This window comes from Microtus ochrogaster, chromosome X (assembly GCF_000317375.1).
Source record: "Microtus ochrogaster isolate Prairie Vole_2 chromosome X, MicOch1.0, whole genome shotgun sequence".
Lineage (NCBI taxonomy): Eukaryota > Metazoa > Chordata > Mammalia > Rodentia > Cricetidae > Microtus > Microtus ochrogaster.
Window position 1 is genome coordinate 44212042 of NC_022026.1, and position 18108 is coordinate 44230149.

At 36.8% G+C, this 18108-nt stretch overlaps 1 protein-coding gene across 3 annotated transcripts in view; it reads left to right on the top strand.

The window, feature by feature from the left end:
* The window catches only part of Glra2 (glycine receptor alpha 2), a 201268-nt gene that overhangs the window by 43466 nt on the left and 139694 nt on the right, over positions 1-18108 (top strand). For all 3 annotated transcript variants that reach the window (XM_005358746.3, XM_005358747.3, XM_026784926.1), the window contains one exon: positions 1870-2093. In XM_005358746.3, coding sequence (XP_005358803.1) covers positions 1870-2093 — 224 coding nt within the window. The remainder of the gene's footprint in view (positions 1-1869; positions 2094-18108) is intronic.

The following is an 18108-nucleotide window of genomic DNA, read 5'->3' on the forward strand; positions in this document are numbered from 1 at the left end:
CAGAGATCCGCCTGCCTCTGCCTCCCGAGTGCTGGGATTAAAGGCGTGCGCCACCACCGCCCGGCCCCAGTGGAAATCTTAAGGGCCATGTAAACCAACATGTATATGAGCACTGGGTTGTTTCATTTTTAATTTTATCTTCTTTAATTTTCACAAATCAGACTTTCTTACTCATTATTCACAAAAATCTCTGATGATTCAGTAACACACATTCACAAAGAGACACCAATCTACTAATAATCTCTTTCTGACTGAAATCCCTTGGTTTCTTTGAACAACTCTGAGAATATTGAGATCCTGTCATTCTCTTCATAACTCACCAGGACAGCCAGTTGGGGTAGATGTTGAGCTAAGCCCACAAACCGCATCCACTCTGATTTGAGAATTTGCCGTGCAAAAAATCTAAATAAATGCTGCCTGCTAAGCTTTTTCAAATTACAATGTTCATATTATACAATAGAAAATCTGAGGTAATTAGTTTTAATAATGCAGGCTTTCTAAAAGATCAAGGGTTTTATCACTGATTTACAATAATTTGGAACTATTTGATTATCAGCTTTTTTCAGCCTTTAGGCATCTTTCCCAAGAACATTCGAAATATTCTTTGAGGTTGGTCACAAGTAATGTTTGTGCCCTTAAAAAGTGCCATAGAAATTTTAATAGTTTAGTACAAAATTATCTCTAAAACTTTCTTTTTCTTTTGACTATGAGGGAATTAATCAAAATATGCCATCCCTTAGTGGTTTCCATGGTACCTGGCAAAGTGAACAATCACATTTGTTTACTTAGGAATATGGGTATTGTGAGACTTTAGGAACCTAAATTAGAAAGTTTTCACGTAGACCAAGACAACTTAATCACCATTTAAGAAAAATAAAGACCTCAATGTGCAACTAGATGCCAAGGATGTGAAGATGACGCCAACAGAGCTTAAGCAAAAGGTGAGGAAAGGAAAAAAAACAAATGGAGATGCCCATCACCTTTAATAGCCACACGTGACAAGAAGCTCTGAAGCTCTGATTTCAGTCCTGAAGGACTAGAGACTGTTGACAATGTCTCAGCCAGAGTCTAGACCATGAAGTTAGCCAAGGCTTCCATGAACCTAAAAGTCTTTGAATCCAAGCCTTCTGGAGAGTAGTCATAGTAACAGGCTGATTCATTAGCACAGAAGGAAATACCCAGATCATGTGAGAATGGGGGGGGGGCTGTACCAGAGGCTCCCACTAGGGAGAAAACCTTTGTCAGATAGTATTGATATTAGAAACAACATGAAAATTGTCTGTTTGACTGAAGCATCAAGCTGCCTAATGCAAACATAACACATGGAGAGAATTCAATAAAATACGAAGGAATCATTTTGTCAACAGGAAACATCTTAATGTTGTTAAGATTTTAAGAATATTGTCCTATCCTAACATGGCTATATAAGATTTTCCCTCCCAAATTGCAGAGTGGGTTTTCTTCAATACAGAGCATCTAAGCAAAAAGAGATTAGAAATCATGTCATTTCTGCTTTAGAAAATAAATTGGGTTTATTTGATAATCTGCCATGACAGTCTGACTTCTGTACTCATTACTGTCTTTTTCTACAGAAAGACCATCTTAAATTAATATTATTTCAACCCAAAATTAATAATTGAAGCATAAAAAATCAAAAAAGACAGCCTGCTTAATTGGTGTTCTGTTCTTCTTCCTGTCCACCTCAAATTCCAGTAGAACTGAATGCTTTATTTGGACTAAGGCGTACCACGACTTGTTTGACCAGACAAAATCACTGTATCAAATCAGAAAGAAAGTGAAAAGTTAAGTAAATATATTTCTTAAGCCAGATTGGACAATAAGCAGCCCTTGTATATGACATTTCTATAGGACTATCGAGTGAACATTTTTCTGAGACAACAGTGGAATGATTCACGGCTGGCATACAGTGAATACCCGGATGACTCCCTGGATTTGGATCCATCTATGTTGGATTCCATTTGGAAACCAGATTTGTTCTTTGCCAATGAGAAAGGTGCCAATTTTCATGATGTCACCACTGACAACAAGTTGCTGCGGATTTCCAAAAATGGCAAAGTGCTCTACAGTATCAGGTAAGCCTTTGCTGCTTAGAGCTCTTCGGTTCTTTTGAGCTTAGAGATACCTGATTCTTCAGGACAGGATGTGGATGAATGTATGACTTTGTGGTCTTTTTTTATTATTTGAAATTTAAAGTAGGTGAAATATTTCAGAAGTTTTCATGATTATATAAGCGTAATTCTTAACAACAAAATGTACCTGGTAGGTTTATGGTCAGTTGATTGTGTTGTATAAAAATCTAAGCATATATATTTAATAAAGAAATTATAGGATATTCAGTTTAATTACCTTGGACCATAATATATGAATTCCAGTTTCAATAGTTCTCTCATTAACCAGAGATAAAATCTTCAATGGATCAACTTGGTCGTCAATAGCACACTCTGGGTTGAATACATACGCACTTTATCTTAACCTCATTTGTGCTTCTCAGTAAACGTATGACCTTCGGGGCTTGATCTATTAATTTTTATTGGATTTTAACTTGGGACAGAAATTTTCTTAGACTCTTTTTGTTATGTAATAGGATCCCTGACCCAGGTTGGTCTTCAACTCCAAGTAGCAGAACATGACCGTGAACTTCTGAGCCTCCGAACTCTAATTCCTGGGTTCTGAGGTTACAGGCATGAGCTACCAATCTCAGTGTGTGGGGGACTGGAGATTGAAGCCAGAACCTTATCCACGCAAAGCAAACACTCTACCAAGTGAACTACATTGCTAGGCCCTCATTTCAAATATTACATTCAAATATGTCCTCCAGCATCTTTATCTCTCCGGACTCAGAAAATTTTCCTGTTATTCTTAATACTAATAATCATCTTTTCCTGTGGCTCTGTAAGGTTCTTATTTGTTATGCCTTGTATTTTAGTTACTACAATACATGAGTGATGCATAAGAATATGAATTTTTTGAATCATAGGATTTGTTGGAATCATATAGATTTAGAGTCAAACTAGTTTTGGCACTTACCAAGTTCCAGGAACTACAAAATTCATGGATCAGCATATTGATCTGTGGATAGCTTCTTGTGAAAATTAAGTATGTAGACATCAGAAAATATTTTAAAGGTCCAGATTGCTATCATTTAAACTATGCAGACTAAATGACAACCACGTGTATGAGTTAGTTCAAAATCAACTATAGAAAAAAGGCAAACAATATTTCTATAATGCAGGGAAATACTGGTACACTAAAGCCCTTTCTGTGGCTATGGCTACTCACGCCTTCTCAGAGACAATGTAAAACTCTTTGCCATGGAGTTCGTGCTTGATAAATAAAGCCTGAATCTTAAAAAGAATGCTCTGCTTCAATAATAAGCTATCTTCAGTCATCTTTTAGCTCTTCTGGAAGACTGGGACAGTGTAGTCTACAAGGGTGACAGTACACTGAATAACTATTGACATTTCAATTGTCTTTATAAAGGACCCCATTACTCTCTTATTTTATTACCATCCCCCCAAAAGCGAGTAATTAGTAGTTTTGTAAATACTTTTCACAAGTTTGCAAACTCACCATCCTTTAAGAACCCATTATGTATTTTGGTTCTTTACTGCATATTCAGTTTGTATGCCTAATAAGTTCAGAGCTTGCTTTTGGTTTACTGTCTAGTGTCTTAAGGCATGTAGGAGGCTGCTCATTTGGGAAATGCAGCAGTACTGCTGCTTTCAGAAAGAAGCAGATACATTCCCTAGATACCCATTGCATTGTTAAGGAAACAGTATTCTGCATGATAATCCATTTGTCTGCTGTAAGATGCACTGTTGGGCATGACCTAAGTTGATGTGACCTGATAGAAAGGGACATATGTAGAACATGATGCTGGAAAGGAGAGTTATAAAAAGTAACACAGTGTATCAGCTGCTTCGGCTAGTCCTTTGGGCCTTGGGTGGTGTTTGTGCTGGTAAATACCTAGCATTGTTCACTGCTGAAAAAAAGTCAGGTTTTTGTCATTTCTTTTTGTACTGTTAAGATTTCTCTGTTCTATATCAATGAAGGATATATGTTACCCCAACATAGATACAAAGGCAATTGTTTTATTACTGGTTCTGAAATGTGACACATTATTCATTGCTTAGAATCTGAGGAGTTTGTCCATTGGCAGGTTGTGGATGGTCTCTGAAATCAGAGGGGAAAAATCATTAGCAAAGAAGAACTACAGATGCCACATTCAAGAAACACAAGCAAATTTGAACTACAGAAGTCTAATTATTTTCCCAAAAAGGTTTTCAATGAACCAATCAATATCTTGGGCATAAACTATACAGACCTGAGTAAGATGTGGCCCTTTCCCTAAAATGCTTCATTATTATTGAAACATGTGAACTAATATTCAATTAAATAATAATAAGTAGGAGCAAGGAAAAGAAAAGTAGTCATAACCTTTCAAATAGTGTTCTTAAAATTTTGATAGAATTTGGGGGTTGGTGCCTATAGACAGAGACTGCTTGCTTGTTTCCCAGGAGCCCAACCTAAATAATCATACAAAAACTATACTAATTCAGGTTGGAAGTGAAGCAGGTTATAGTTGTGGATTTCTAAAAGGTCCTTAAAAATAAAACACAAGGTAGAAGAGGAGAGGGAAGGGCAGGAGATTATCAGAAAAGCAAAACAACCAAACCATTAGTGAGCTCTTTCCTCTAAGAAATCCTCAGACTGAAAGAGGACAAGTTCCTGCCTCATCTTGGTATATATTCCTCTATAAGGCTGGAATTAAAGGCATGTACCACTACTGCCTGGCTTCTATGGCAAATTAGTGTGGCTACGGAGATTAAACGTGTTTGCCACCATGGACTGGACGATAAGGCTGACAAGTGTGACTTTTTACTCTCTGATCTTCAGACAAGCTTTATTCATTAAAATACAAATGAAATATCACTACATTTTCTCTTTTTGTCTAAAATAAAAAGAAGGCTATAACTAATATAAGAAAACTATATACAATAAGTACAATAACTATATATAATATATAGGTAATAAATATATCAACATTTGTATTTGACAAAGTCAAAGAAAATATTACATCTCTATCCAGTCTTGGTGAGTTCAAAGACTTGGACCTAATTTACTTTCTATCATAACTTGCATTGCTGTCCAAAACTATTTTTGATATCTCTCAACTTTATGTATTTTACATTTATTAAGTAAAATTCTTTTCTGAGTCTTGTAAACAATGAAAACTGTAACTATAAATATCTAGTCTTCAACTACCTCAGAGACTCAAGAAGGAAATAATATTAACTGAGTAAGCAAGAAGTGTGAGCAAATGACTTCTGAAAATTGTGAGAAACGACAAAAGAAACTGATTGACTGGACAGTCACCCAAAGTTTACCCGTAACATTGGGACATTTATTTTTACCCTACAGGCCTAGAATATCTGACAGACTCTTATATGTAGCAGGGTTTTTGAAGGAATCTCCTGCCTTATATCTAGGCGAGGTTTGGTAGTCACTCTCTTTTGTATTGTCCTGCTTGTCCCATTAGGATAGCATACTGTCAGACGTCAAGGCAAGGGCAGTTTCTTGCCCAGTGTTTCATTTTGCCACAAAGAAAGGAAGCTCCATGTGGAGTTTCTTCTATGTCCATAATCTTCTCTGAATCAGATTGGTGCTGCCAGGAGGAGATATGTCTCATTGTCACAAAAAGAATCTATGTTATTAAAACATCTTAAATGCCATATTCTGTATCTCTCTTAAGTGTGTGAAGATGACCTACTTATTAAAATATATCTCTGTTTGACCTTAAAAACATACATATGTGACTACAAATTCTATTTAATAGGTGACTAATTACTAACCTGCATTTCCCTATTACCCTAAATAGTTGGTAATAATATTTTCAGGGACTAGAAATTTGCATTATGTTGTTATATGAGCTGTATAGGTACAATACCTTGAAGAAGATTAGAAATGCATGTATAGTCTATTTTAACAAAATTAATCTCAAATTTGTATCTATATACAAAACTTGTAAACAATATACAAGTCCAACCCAATATAAAGCACTTAAAACTAGTACTTGTTTTCTAAAAGTAACTCAATAGTCTACATTTTTATCTTATCATATCTATATCATCCTTTTTTTCTTTTCAACGTAGATTCTACTCTTTTATTCTATCATATCTATATCCCCCTTTTTCTTTTCTAAACAAGAACTTTGAATCTAATCCTTGTTCAACTTTCCTCCAGACCATAACCAATAATAACTTGTAACCAACCCCTCCTAAACAGTGACAAATATCCATAACTGTTGAATGACCAAAAAACCACTCACTTCACCTCTTGAGAATGTGGGCATCATATTCTTAAATTTACTTCCCAGTGTCTGGGGGTGGCAGGGTCTTTAGGGGATCCTGAAAAGAGAATTTTTTGGCTAATTGTCAAGTCCTGAGAGGGGTAGCTTTATTATTTGTTGTCAATCTCTGCGAAATGGTGAAGTGCAGGGTTTGTCTTAAGTCCTGACTAGAGTAGTCTGTTAGGCTGGATCATCTCAACTAACCACTTTGAAATTGTTCCGGGAAGTTTGTAGTCCAAAGCTGATTTTAAGTGGTGTTTTTCAGCTTAATGGTACTATCATAGTCCTGGAGGACTCATCATTGTGGGGCCCCATCCTCTTTTTGGAGACTTCACTGTTAGGTGTGCTCATGGTTCACTGGAGGAAACTGATAGTCAAACCTGAAATCATGTACAGGAAGGTAGATGAAATCTTTTTTCTAGGATTAGTTAGTATTTTATATGACCATTAACATCATGACAAAAAGTTTATATATAAATCTTAAAACTCTTCTACCTTAAGATAAGCTGTTAAAGGGTCAATATAAAACCAAAGGATTATGAGATTAGTAGCAATAAGTTAGTCCTTAAATATTTGTTTTTCTTCTGTCCCATATCAGGTGGCTCTTCTGACATCAGACAGAGATTTTGGATTTCACTTTAATAAGCATGCTTGGTACCTTAGCCATCAGAGTCATCCAGCAATGACTAATACCAGAGATACCTAGAAGTTGGTAGTTGTTCTTAGCAGCTCAAATCTGGTGTAAAAGTTTGATAGGGTTCCTGAAGAGCCATTGTTCCTCTGTCGATTTCAGAAGCCCAGAAAAGCTTTTTCTAATAAAAGTGGAAAACTCTGTGGCAACAGGAGCATCAAGAGCACCAGTGTCAATAAATTAACTTCGTGGCAAGAGAAAACACCAAGTGACAAAAATTAAATAGTCTTCCTTCGTTCATGACTCCCCTTTTTATTTGGGTTACTACCAGAATGTGGCACCCACGTTTTCAGTGGGCCTTCCATGTCAATTAAGACAGTTCCTCCATTGAGACGCCCTACTCAGATTATTTTAAGTTGTGGCAAGTTGACATTTAAAACCAAATGTCACACTCTCTCAAACCATCAATAATTATAGAATTTGCTTCTGCACAAAACATTCCATATTACCAAAGCTTCTGCTTGTCTCATCATTAACCTTTGCATGAGCTTAAATGTACCATTTTATGGCATTAGACGTAAGATATTCATAAATCCTTTTTGGTTCAGTTCCCAGTTATAGGTGTTGATGATTCAGTCTCCCAGCTTCCTCATACTGCCTGAGTTGTAATATAAAACCTATGGGGACTGACATTCCTGTCCCTCTACTGATCCATTGCAAATACCACTGAGAGTGGTTAGAGTGTAGGTTTCTAGACAGACACCCAACTGTGGCCCGTAAACAAGCCTGTCTAATGATCAAATCTATCCACACATAAAAGACCAGTTTTTCCCACATTGCCTCCAATTCTTTACTCATACTAGAGCTTGATGCAAGCGCTTCAAAGAATTCTAACTCTTTTTATAGAATGATTTTTAATAGAATAAGATAAAAAACATTCTTTATTTAGATGCCAGGACTGAAAATAAAATGTACACTGAACTGATACTTACCTAAATGTTATCATGATGATTCTTTGGTTATTTTACTTGTGGTTTTGGTGAGCCCCAGAAACACATATTTGTTAGTTATAAAAAGCTGCGATCCCGTCTCTATATGCAAAATTAGACTATGTATCTTTATATACTATAATCCAGGAAAATTCTATGCTCATTTTGTAATCCTGTATCCAAATATTCATTAGTTTTGTGATGACTTAATGCAGTAATTAATGACTATAACATAAGCACACACATCAGAATTGAGCACTAAATCAGGGAAGTGCTGGGAAATATAATGCAAGCCACATGATCCCATTGTTCTCAGAGACAAAGAAGGTTCTAGAGTGGGAAGAGCTGGCATGCACAATAGTGGTGGATGAAGCAGAAACTGAGCTAAGTGGTTTTATGGAGAGGGTAGATTTGGAGAAGGGCCTTCAAAAATGAACCAGCTGGGGGTAAAATTATGAAGGTATCGAAAGTGTATTGTATACATAAGAAATTATAATTTCTAGAAAACTCTGTTGAGTTCCTACATGAGTTCATAAAAACAATATGCAATAGATTGGCTCACATGAAGCACAGTTGGGACCTTCTTATGCATGTTTTAAGAAAAGGACGAAATTGCTCAACAAAATATATGGAAACTGAACAACTGCTTGTCTTAGGGTTTCTTTTGCTGTGAAGAGACACTATGACCATGACAACTCTTATAAATGAAAACATTTAATTTGGGCTGGCTTACAGTTTCAGAAGTTTAGTTCATTATCTTTGTGGTGGGGCATGGCAGCATGCAGGCAGACATGGTGCTGGAGAAGGAGCTGAGAGTTTTACATACTGATCTGCAGGCAGCAGAAACAACTGTGTCCCACACTTGACATAACTTGAACATATATAAGACATCAAAGCCCATACTGACACTTTATTTAATAAGGCCACACATCCTAATAGTACCACACTCTATGGGCCAAATGTTCAAACACATGAGTCTATGGGGGCCATACCTGTTCAAACCACCACACTACTCGTCTTTAACTTCATCTGACTGGACTAGCAATAGATTTATTTCCTTTTGGAAGTAACTTTCTACTTCATTAGCATCAATCAGTTTGTTCTCCAAGTAATGAAGAGACAGAATAACAAGTAGATATCTTGAGACAACATGAGAACCATACTTTCTGCTTTCATTTAATCTGAACTCTAAGATGGCAAAACAGGCCTCTGTAGCCTTACCGGATTGTCATTCTGACTCAGTTTCCTCTCTAAAATAGAACTTAACCAGAAAAACAGGGGTTCTTCTATAGCAACTTTTCTCTTCTTCCCCAGCCACAAAGCTCCTTCTCCATGAATTAAAATGTTTCCTCATGTTCGGTACAGCTTGAGAACAAGAGGAAATTCTTCATTCCAAAGTGCCTGCTTCAGACTGCTTTTAGGATTCAGAACCGTTCCCTCCTAAAGTAAATATGCAACCACAGAAGTGGGAAAACTGATTTTGATGTAGGATAGGGAAGTTTAAGAGCTGGCTTTAAAACCATCAATGATAGTCTGAACTGTGACAAATGCTGAGAAAATTTCACAATCCCAATCCCAATCATTTTGGCATTTGTGAGCAGGAGAAACTGTGGGGCATTTTCAGAATGCTAGAACTTATATAACTTATGGACAATTATACAGAGATGATTGGCTGGTTCAACATTTGACTAGATATATAGGTGAATCTGATCCCAATGTAGGTTTGAACCAGCAGAGTTTAAAGGGCAGTCTGTTGTTACTCATTATCTAAATCTTATTTCAAGAAGCCAAAGAAAAAGCCAGAGGCTGGTGAAGTTGACTTATGTTGACAGGGGCTTCTTCTTGGTCCATACTGCTGCTTTTCATAAAATCCCTGTATGGTATGAATACTTAGTGAAACAAACATTATGTGATTGTGGTTCTTTCTAAAACATATACATTACTAAAGTACATTCCCCTAGTTTAGAGTCTAGAGCAGTGGTTCTCAACCTTCCTAAAGGTAAAATTATTTCATTGTTACTTCATAACCATGATTTTGCTATTGTTATGAATTGTAATGTAAATATTTTTTGAAGACAGAGGTTTGTCAAAGGGTCCTGACCCACAGGGTGAGAACCCAGTGCTCTAGAAAAAAGACACTCCATGTTAAAAGAGGAAAGTTTTACAATTTGCAACGTTTGACAGTCTCTCTACAAGTTTTACCATGTTTGTATCATGTAAAAGTACAAGCATCTGTACTATAGGAGGTGTGATAGTGATCACTGGGCAGTAATTAAAAGACAGATAATTAGGTACATAGATAATTACAGAAGTTCTTGTACTTCTGGAGCAAAGCCATTGATAATGGAGTTACTTCAGAGAACAATGAAATAACAAAAGGACACCTCATTTCAGTAGGGTTACTGAGCAGTCAGAGGAAAGATACGAAGCAGAAGGTGGGCTGGGCCATTAATGATAAAATGCTACGGAAGTAAATGTCAAGTCTGAGAGCAACAAAGACTTAGATTCAGATCCAATGTTATTAAGTGACTATAAGAAGTCATTTAGCATTTCTCAGAACTGTAGTATTTTTTAGTTCCTCAGTCACACTACATATTAAATGAATCTCTTAGAAGATAAAGTGGAAAGAAAGCAGAGAGTCAGTTTTCCCTACCATTCATCCTAATTTATAGATTACATATTTCTTGTTATGCACCTACGCCATCCAAATTCCACTCACTTTCCATATTTAGTACAATGCAGATACTCTCCTGGCCTTGTGTTTCATCCTTTGGGGAAGCAAATGCCTAATAATGGGAGTGATAATTGTATCTCTTTTCAGATAATAATTAGGCTGGTTCTGAATCTCCCATTTTAGCTATTCGTTACAAGTAAACAGTGGCTGTGCTTGATTTTCTGTGGGACTTTCTCTGAGGAGAGAAGAAGACACATTTATCTATTTACCTCACATCTGTCACTGATAACAGACCCCAGAAAAAAGAAAGGAACTACTCAAATGTAGGTTGGTGAATCAATGAATTCATCCATGTTGCTTACAGGCACATAGGTAAATGAGTAACAAACAGGAACATAGGTTATCAGAAATAGCTGTACTACTCGAAATTCCCATTTGAAATTTGGGTAGTTATTTATGAAGACAGCATTACTAAAGTTCCTTGCTCAACTTGTAGGTCACTCCAATAGGGTCTCCTCTCACCCATAAACATTTTATTTTTTTATATAACCTTAAAGAGGAGCCTCACAAGCCTAACAACTTTCATTAGCTTCTTGAGGCATAAGGCCCTCACTTCTCCCTCCAAGACTGAGTGCTTCAATTTAAAGTAGCTACACATCACTGTCCCATCAAGGACAAATCATCTTTCTTGGGTGTGGTGATGCACACCTTTAATCCCAGCACTCCAGAGGCAGCAGCAGTGTGTCACTGTGAGTTCAAGGCCAGCCTGGTCTACGGGCCAGGGCCACATAGTAAAATCCTGTCTCAAAAGAAATCAACTTACCATCTATCCTCAAATCCACTTTCTTACCAGTCTTTGCCACCATAAGAGCAGTTAGCAATCATCCTGTAGTTGCCGTACTAGAAATCTTCATGCTGTGATATGCTAGTGGATTAACAGCAAAATTATGTCCCAATCTGTCAGTAGACAAAGTTACTTTGGTTTGCTCAAAACTTTATCTGCATTTCATAGAATGCTGTCACTTGTTCTGGAGACCTTTTTTTTTTTTCAAAAGTAAGATGATCCCAAACAAAATGTTAAGGTTATTGCTATCTAGGACTTTTTATCTCTCTGCACCTCACTGAGGCTCCTAAGAGCTGTACCATTGGATACAGAGTGACAAGAATCAAATCACTTCTTATTATTTTAATGTACTGGCTAGTAGCAGTTTCTCTTTAAAACTGCATGAATGTGTAATTAAACACTAGACACGAAATGAAAGTTTATTTAAAGCTGCTGTTTGGAGCTCTTTTTCTGGTGGTTAGTTTAGCCCTCTCCTTACTCAACACCTTCCAAACATTTTTATCCAGGAGAAAGCATTTGCAAATTTAAACTACAGATTTATCCATTGCTCTCCAAGTGGAATTCAATCCAGATTTGGACTTAATTAACATGATCTAACCATATGTGTTCACATTTTTCTGAAAGGACCACACACAGATGGGAAGAGTTATTATATTTTTGTCCCTGCTAGCTGGTATTGCTCAATGCATATGGGTATTTCCTATGAGGCCTTTTTAGTGTTTGGTAAACATGGACCATTCTACTCAGACATTATAATTTGAGGCAGGAAAGAGGAAGAGAACAGTTGAGGATCCAGACAATGTTGACTTTAGTCCCCTCCACATCCCACGTTCAGAAGAAACAAAGCATCAGGGCTGTTTATTTGGAATCAACTGGGAGGAAAGTGTAATCTCTCAGCTTTGGACCAACCTGTAGATTTGGGTCAATCTTCTACAATAATGAAACATGATGTGTCTCTGAGGCCCATCCACACTCCTCTAAGGCCTGTGCTGTTGTTGCTTTAATTGTATCTAGTTTCACACCTCCTTATAAGAGTATTGGAGTCTGCACTTTAAAATGTGGGTATCAGACCCAAGAATCTATCCACTAGTTTACATAAAGACAGACATGATTATTCATACTTGAAACATCTTCCTAGCTTTGCATGTTAGTAGTCATAAGAACCTGTGGTTAAATGTTTTTTAGTTGATTACAATTAACAGCCAGGAATTGGTAGGATTTGAGCAAGGGCAGATTGAGGTCATTCTAGAGCTCAACACCTAATGATTTATACAGTGTTTATGTGAAGGGTCTTATCAGATACCTGAGCTTGTCCAAGGGATCAGAGAAACAAATGAGGCGTGGAGCAAACAGCATGTTCTCCATAATGTATATGATGAGTGAACTCCAAGCAGTAATTTCACTATACTATTTCTATAAGAATAATTTAAAATTTGCTCTTCTTTCCTTGTCTGGCCATTGGGCTAATAATTATTTTGCAATGTTATAAAGCTCCTTTTGTGTATACCTTTGTTTTCAGTTATGAAACAATAACTTCTCTGGATTTAGAACGTTATTCAGTATGGGTGCTTACCTATGCTCCAGAGGTAAGCACATTCTGTTTAGAGGTATGGTTTACATTATCCATAAAAAGACAGGTTAGGTCATGGCAAACAAAACTCTTCAAATGGAGAATTGGGAAAAAACATTTTAAAGTTAAAGAATACTGGCTGTAGTGTGAATACCTTTAATACCAGCACTTGGAGGCAAAGGCAGGCAGATCTTTGTGAGTTTGAGAGTAGTCTGGTCAACATGGTGAGCTCTTGGCCAGGCAAGACTACACAGTGATTTCCTGCCTCAAAAGAGTTGAATAAGTCGGGTGGTAGTGGCGCATACCTTTAATCCCAACACTCATAAGGCAGAGACAGGAAGATCTCTGTGAGTTTGAGGCCAACCTGGTTTACAAAGTAAGTTCCAGGACAGGCTTCATAGCTACAGAGAAAACCTGTCTCGAAAACCAAATCAAAAAAGTTGAAGAATAAACTCTCAAACTCTCAACTATTAAATATTCCCATGTTAAAGTGCAAATTTCTCCGTGAAGAAATTTTTATTTCAAATGTTTGACAGAAAATGCCCCCAAATATTGCCAAACTATTGCTCTACAAAGTTGTAGCCTGGGTGGAGTCTTACGTAACATCTCCTTTTCATAACAGATTTGGTCTTCTTGCTACACTCATGATATTGTTGGTTGCTACTAAACTAATCTTGGCTTCATTGTGCTGACTCTGCCAACATGCTCTCCAGGATGACCTTGACTCTCTCTGTCTTGTCTCATTGTCCTAATACAATCATGTAGCAGCCTACCTGGAGCTATGTGCCCCACCCTGATGCAAAAATTAAAGTAATATTTTCTCCCAATCAAAGGTAATGCAAGAGAAAGGTTACAGATTCCCTTCTTGAGTTTTTCTTGTTTACTTTATTAACCCTTCTCCTTCTACTTTATTATTTGATGGTGAGGTCATTCCTTGGGATGTGTTTCTTAAAATAACCCTGGGGATGCCATTAGCCCTACACAGACTTCTCATTTAAAATACCTGAGAATGTGAATTATCACAAAAGCTTCTCAGGTGCCACTCATATCGACCAAAGATTAAAATTCAAAATACATAGGACAACCAGCCTATCAGAACCAATTCCCTATCTCTTATTTCATTCCTTTCTCAGTGTGTGTGTTTTATTAATGCTGTACTTTAAAAGGAAGTCATTTGTTTTATGTTTGTGGATATTTTGCTTGCATGCATTTTGAGTTGTGAGTTGCCATGTGGGTGCTGGAATTCAAACCCTGGTCCTCTGGAAGAAAAGTTACTCTTTTTGAATCATTTCCCTAGATCCTAATGATGCAATTTTAACTTGACTTCTATCTTGCCCCTGGGATACTTCTACTTTTAGATTCTAGATGGATTATGATGACAGTCTTGTTCAATTTTCGTTGTATCCTGTCAAATCATTCCAGTAATAGACTGTCACAAGTTTCAGAACTTGTAAGATACTCAGAGGAAGAATTTAACAGATCTAAACCTTACATTAAAGCCATCTTTATGTTCTCAAGGAAAGAATGAATTATATTCTAGAATGTTAGACAATAAAGCTTAGTGTTCCTATTGCTGTAATAAAAGACCATGACCAAAAGTAATGTGGGGAGGAAAACAGTTTATTTGACATACAGCTTGTAGCCCATCATCCAGCAAGGGCAGGGACTCAAGGCAGGAACCTGGAATTGGGAACTTGGAAGCAGGAACCTGGAGGCAGGAACTGCTGCAGGGCCATGAAGGCGTGCCACTTTCTAACTTGTTCCTTATGGGTTGCTCAGTCTACTTCCTCATAGAACTCAGGATCACCAGCCATGGTTGTTATCACCATATTAATCTGAGCCTTTCAGTATCAATCATCAAACAAGAAAATGTCCTACAGACTTAGCTACATGAAAAACCTATCAAGGCATTTTTTTTTCTATTGGGAATCCTTCTGTCTAAATGACCCTAGCTTGGGTCACATTGGCATAAAAACTAGCCAGCACATAGTCCAGTGGAGGTGCAATAGCTTTATAACCTGTATGTCACATTGGTCAGGAAGTTCCTATGTTTTAAAATAAAATGCAATTACTTGTTCTTTAGGTTTTCATCAGTTTCTAGAGGGTACCTACAGCTACAAGAGGAAAGCCTTATTTCTAGTCACCCTTCATTACAGTTCAGGATCACAGAAATATCAAGCAGCACAGGCAGGTAGGTAAGCAAGGAAGCCAGGAGATTCAGTGACTAGTTCTTTATGAGTACACTGTGCATCTACCACCATGTCCCTAAAGTCATACTAGTTCTGATGTCTGAGAAAATATGAAGCCAGTATCCTTAAGGAAATACAAGACAACCAAGAAGTCTGACCAACTCCACTGGCTTCAAAAGCAAAACTTGTTATTGGGTCCCATTCTGAAAGAAGAAACATGATAGATGAGAAGTCAATAGACTTTGGTATCAGTGTAAGTGGGGATTCTATGAGCTTTAATTTGGTTATCACAAAACCAGAGATAATTCTATATTTCTTTCTCACTTGAGAGCTCTTGGCTTCCAGCATTCATCCAGAGACAATACGATTCTGTCTATTATCATCACAGTCCATTGATTTTTTTTATCATTCTTCAGTACTTTGATACTAAAAGAATACTACATGTTGTGCACTCTCTGATGTAGCCATATGCCACTGTTTGCTTCGCAAAAAATGTGGTCTCCAAAAGATGAACAACAATATTCAGAAAGCTCCTTTTCCCTCCCCCAAATAGAAAGATAATCTGCCCTCTCTTTTTAAACAAGATAGATTATTGCAACCATTAAAAATAACTCCTTCAAAATAGTACGTTGCAATTATTTGCTTTATGGCAAGTAATTATCCATTAAAATGCAAATTTCTATTTGAAAGTCTACTTCCTCTTCCATTGGTATTTTCTCTTCAAAATTCTTACTGGAATAGATCTCCAATTTAACACATAGCTTCCTTTGAGTCTTAATTGTCTTAAGACTTAAGAAACCTTCTGTTTGCTCTCATGAGGTTCTTTTAAATTATTGATTTCCCTTGTTCGCATAGTGCAGTACCAGCCTCGGTTACTGACCTGGCTGCATAACTGTGACTCAAAGACAGACAGTGCATTTTGGCACTTGACTTTGAGTTTATTCAGTTGATCTCTAATAAAAAATTTGCTATCAACTAACAAAAGGGCTCAGGCAAGCTTTCCTGGATTCTTTTGATAGTCCTTTAATTTAGTTACACTCTGTGGTCTCTGATAACCAGCCTACATCCTTCAAAAGCCTCTGTCATTTCCTAGTCCCATAGAATGGAAGTCTGAAAATTTCCTCACACGGTTCCAGGATGCTGATGCATTCATTCGCTCAACAAATATTTATTGGGTGTCTAATTCATGCAAGGGATGGTTTTTAGACTGTTTAGGAAAAATGCCAGCCTTGATGAACTTACATTGTAGTAAAGGAGAAAAGGCACAGAAATTTTAAAAATACAAAATAATACTTTATTTTAAAACATGATAAAGATAATAATTTATTTATAATACCAGTATCTACCAACAACTTAAGATTTAAGCAAAATATAGCCCCAAGAGTTGGCTTTATGGAGCAAGGTGAACTGAATACATGAGAAGGAAGGGAAAGCATGGAAGGCAGGGAAACAGATTTCCTGTATTTTGGTTTATTCTTTACTTTTAGAGTCTAAATGCTTGTTCAGCCTTCTTATTCTCAGAAAAGATCTATGACCTCTGGGAATTCTGTTCCTTTTTTGTGCAAAAAGGAATGGGGGTTTCCTCTGAATATGTATGTGCGTGTGTGTGTGTATGCATTGACTGGAAAAATGAACGATAATGCTGTAGGAAATGAGTTCTTTAAATCAAAAGGAAGCAAGCAGCCCCAAGATCATTGGCTTTAGGTGCAGTGGTCTTAATATTTCAGGCTTTGGAGAAAAAAAAACAAATTTGGCATGTTATGTAAAATCTGAATTTCAGAAAAATCGAAAAAATACTTGAATTTTAAATAAAATACTTAACTCTGTGAGATCCACCAAAATTTATCATGTTTTATGATTTAGTTTTTCACCTCAAGTATATAGCACAATTTCTGTATCTTGGTAGAAAGTAATATAGCGTTTGTTGTTTGTTTTTTATTTAAATGGCATTTAGCCTTTATTATAACAATGAGGTGAGAGTTATTTTGGGAGGTTCTGGTCTGGGAAGAAGGAATGCTCTGGGGTGACATGAGTGTTGCAAGTCTTCATGAGAATGTTTATTACTAGGGTAGATATAGCTCTAAAAAGCCATCAAACTGCAGTTTTAGGATTCTAGCATTTTACTCTGTTTAGTGTATGTCAAAGGAAAAGGGGAAAAAGAGCAAAATAAACCTTTGTTAGGCTTCCAGACTATGTTATACCAGACATCATAAATTTGAAACTCTGCAATTCATGCAGGACCAATTAGGTTTTATAGTCCCTTCTCATTTGCTCACCCAATGACATGATTTAACAAAGTGTACAGCTGCGAGCCCTCTGGTTGAATATTGGTGCTCATTGTGTTCTAAATGTAAAATGTGTCTTAAAAGAAATATAGGTAACCAAGAGAAAAAAATGATCCAGTGAGCTCTCATGGAAAACAGAACTTAGGAATCGTTTGATGTTTGTGGGGAAATTTTCTCAGTGTGTTCAGTCATCTGTGCTGTTAATAAAATTCTGTGTCCCTGTGGGATTGTTAGATCAGACACAAAGGCAGGAGTAATTGCGTGACAGTGTCTCTGCTCCCTGAACAAATGGGGACAGTTCACTTTGCAAAAGAAGCCAGTGCTGTGAGCCTATGGTGACGAATAGCAGAGCAGGGTTGTCACAATAGCAATTGCGCAGTCTTTAAACTACACCCACTTCCATTATCATTATTTCCTTAGTACTCAAGGGGAAAGTTTTCAAAATTATAAGGAACTTTCCAGATTTTCTGGTGTTGATAAACTTTAATTATCAATACCATCTGAATATTGTTAAATGACAAATATTGTAGATCTTTTTTATTTTAAACTGAATATA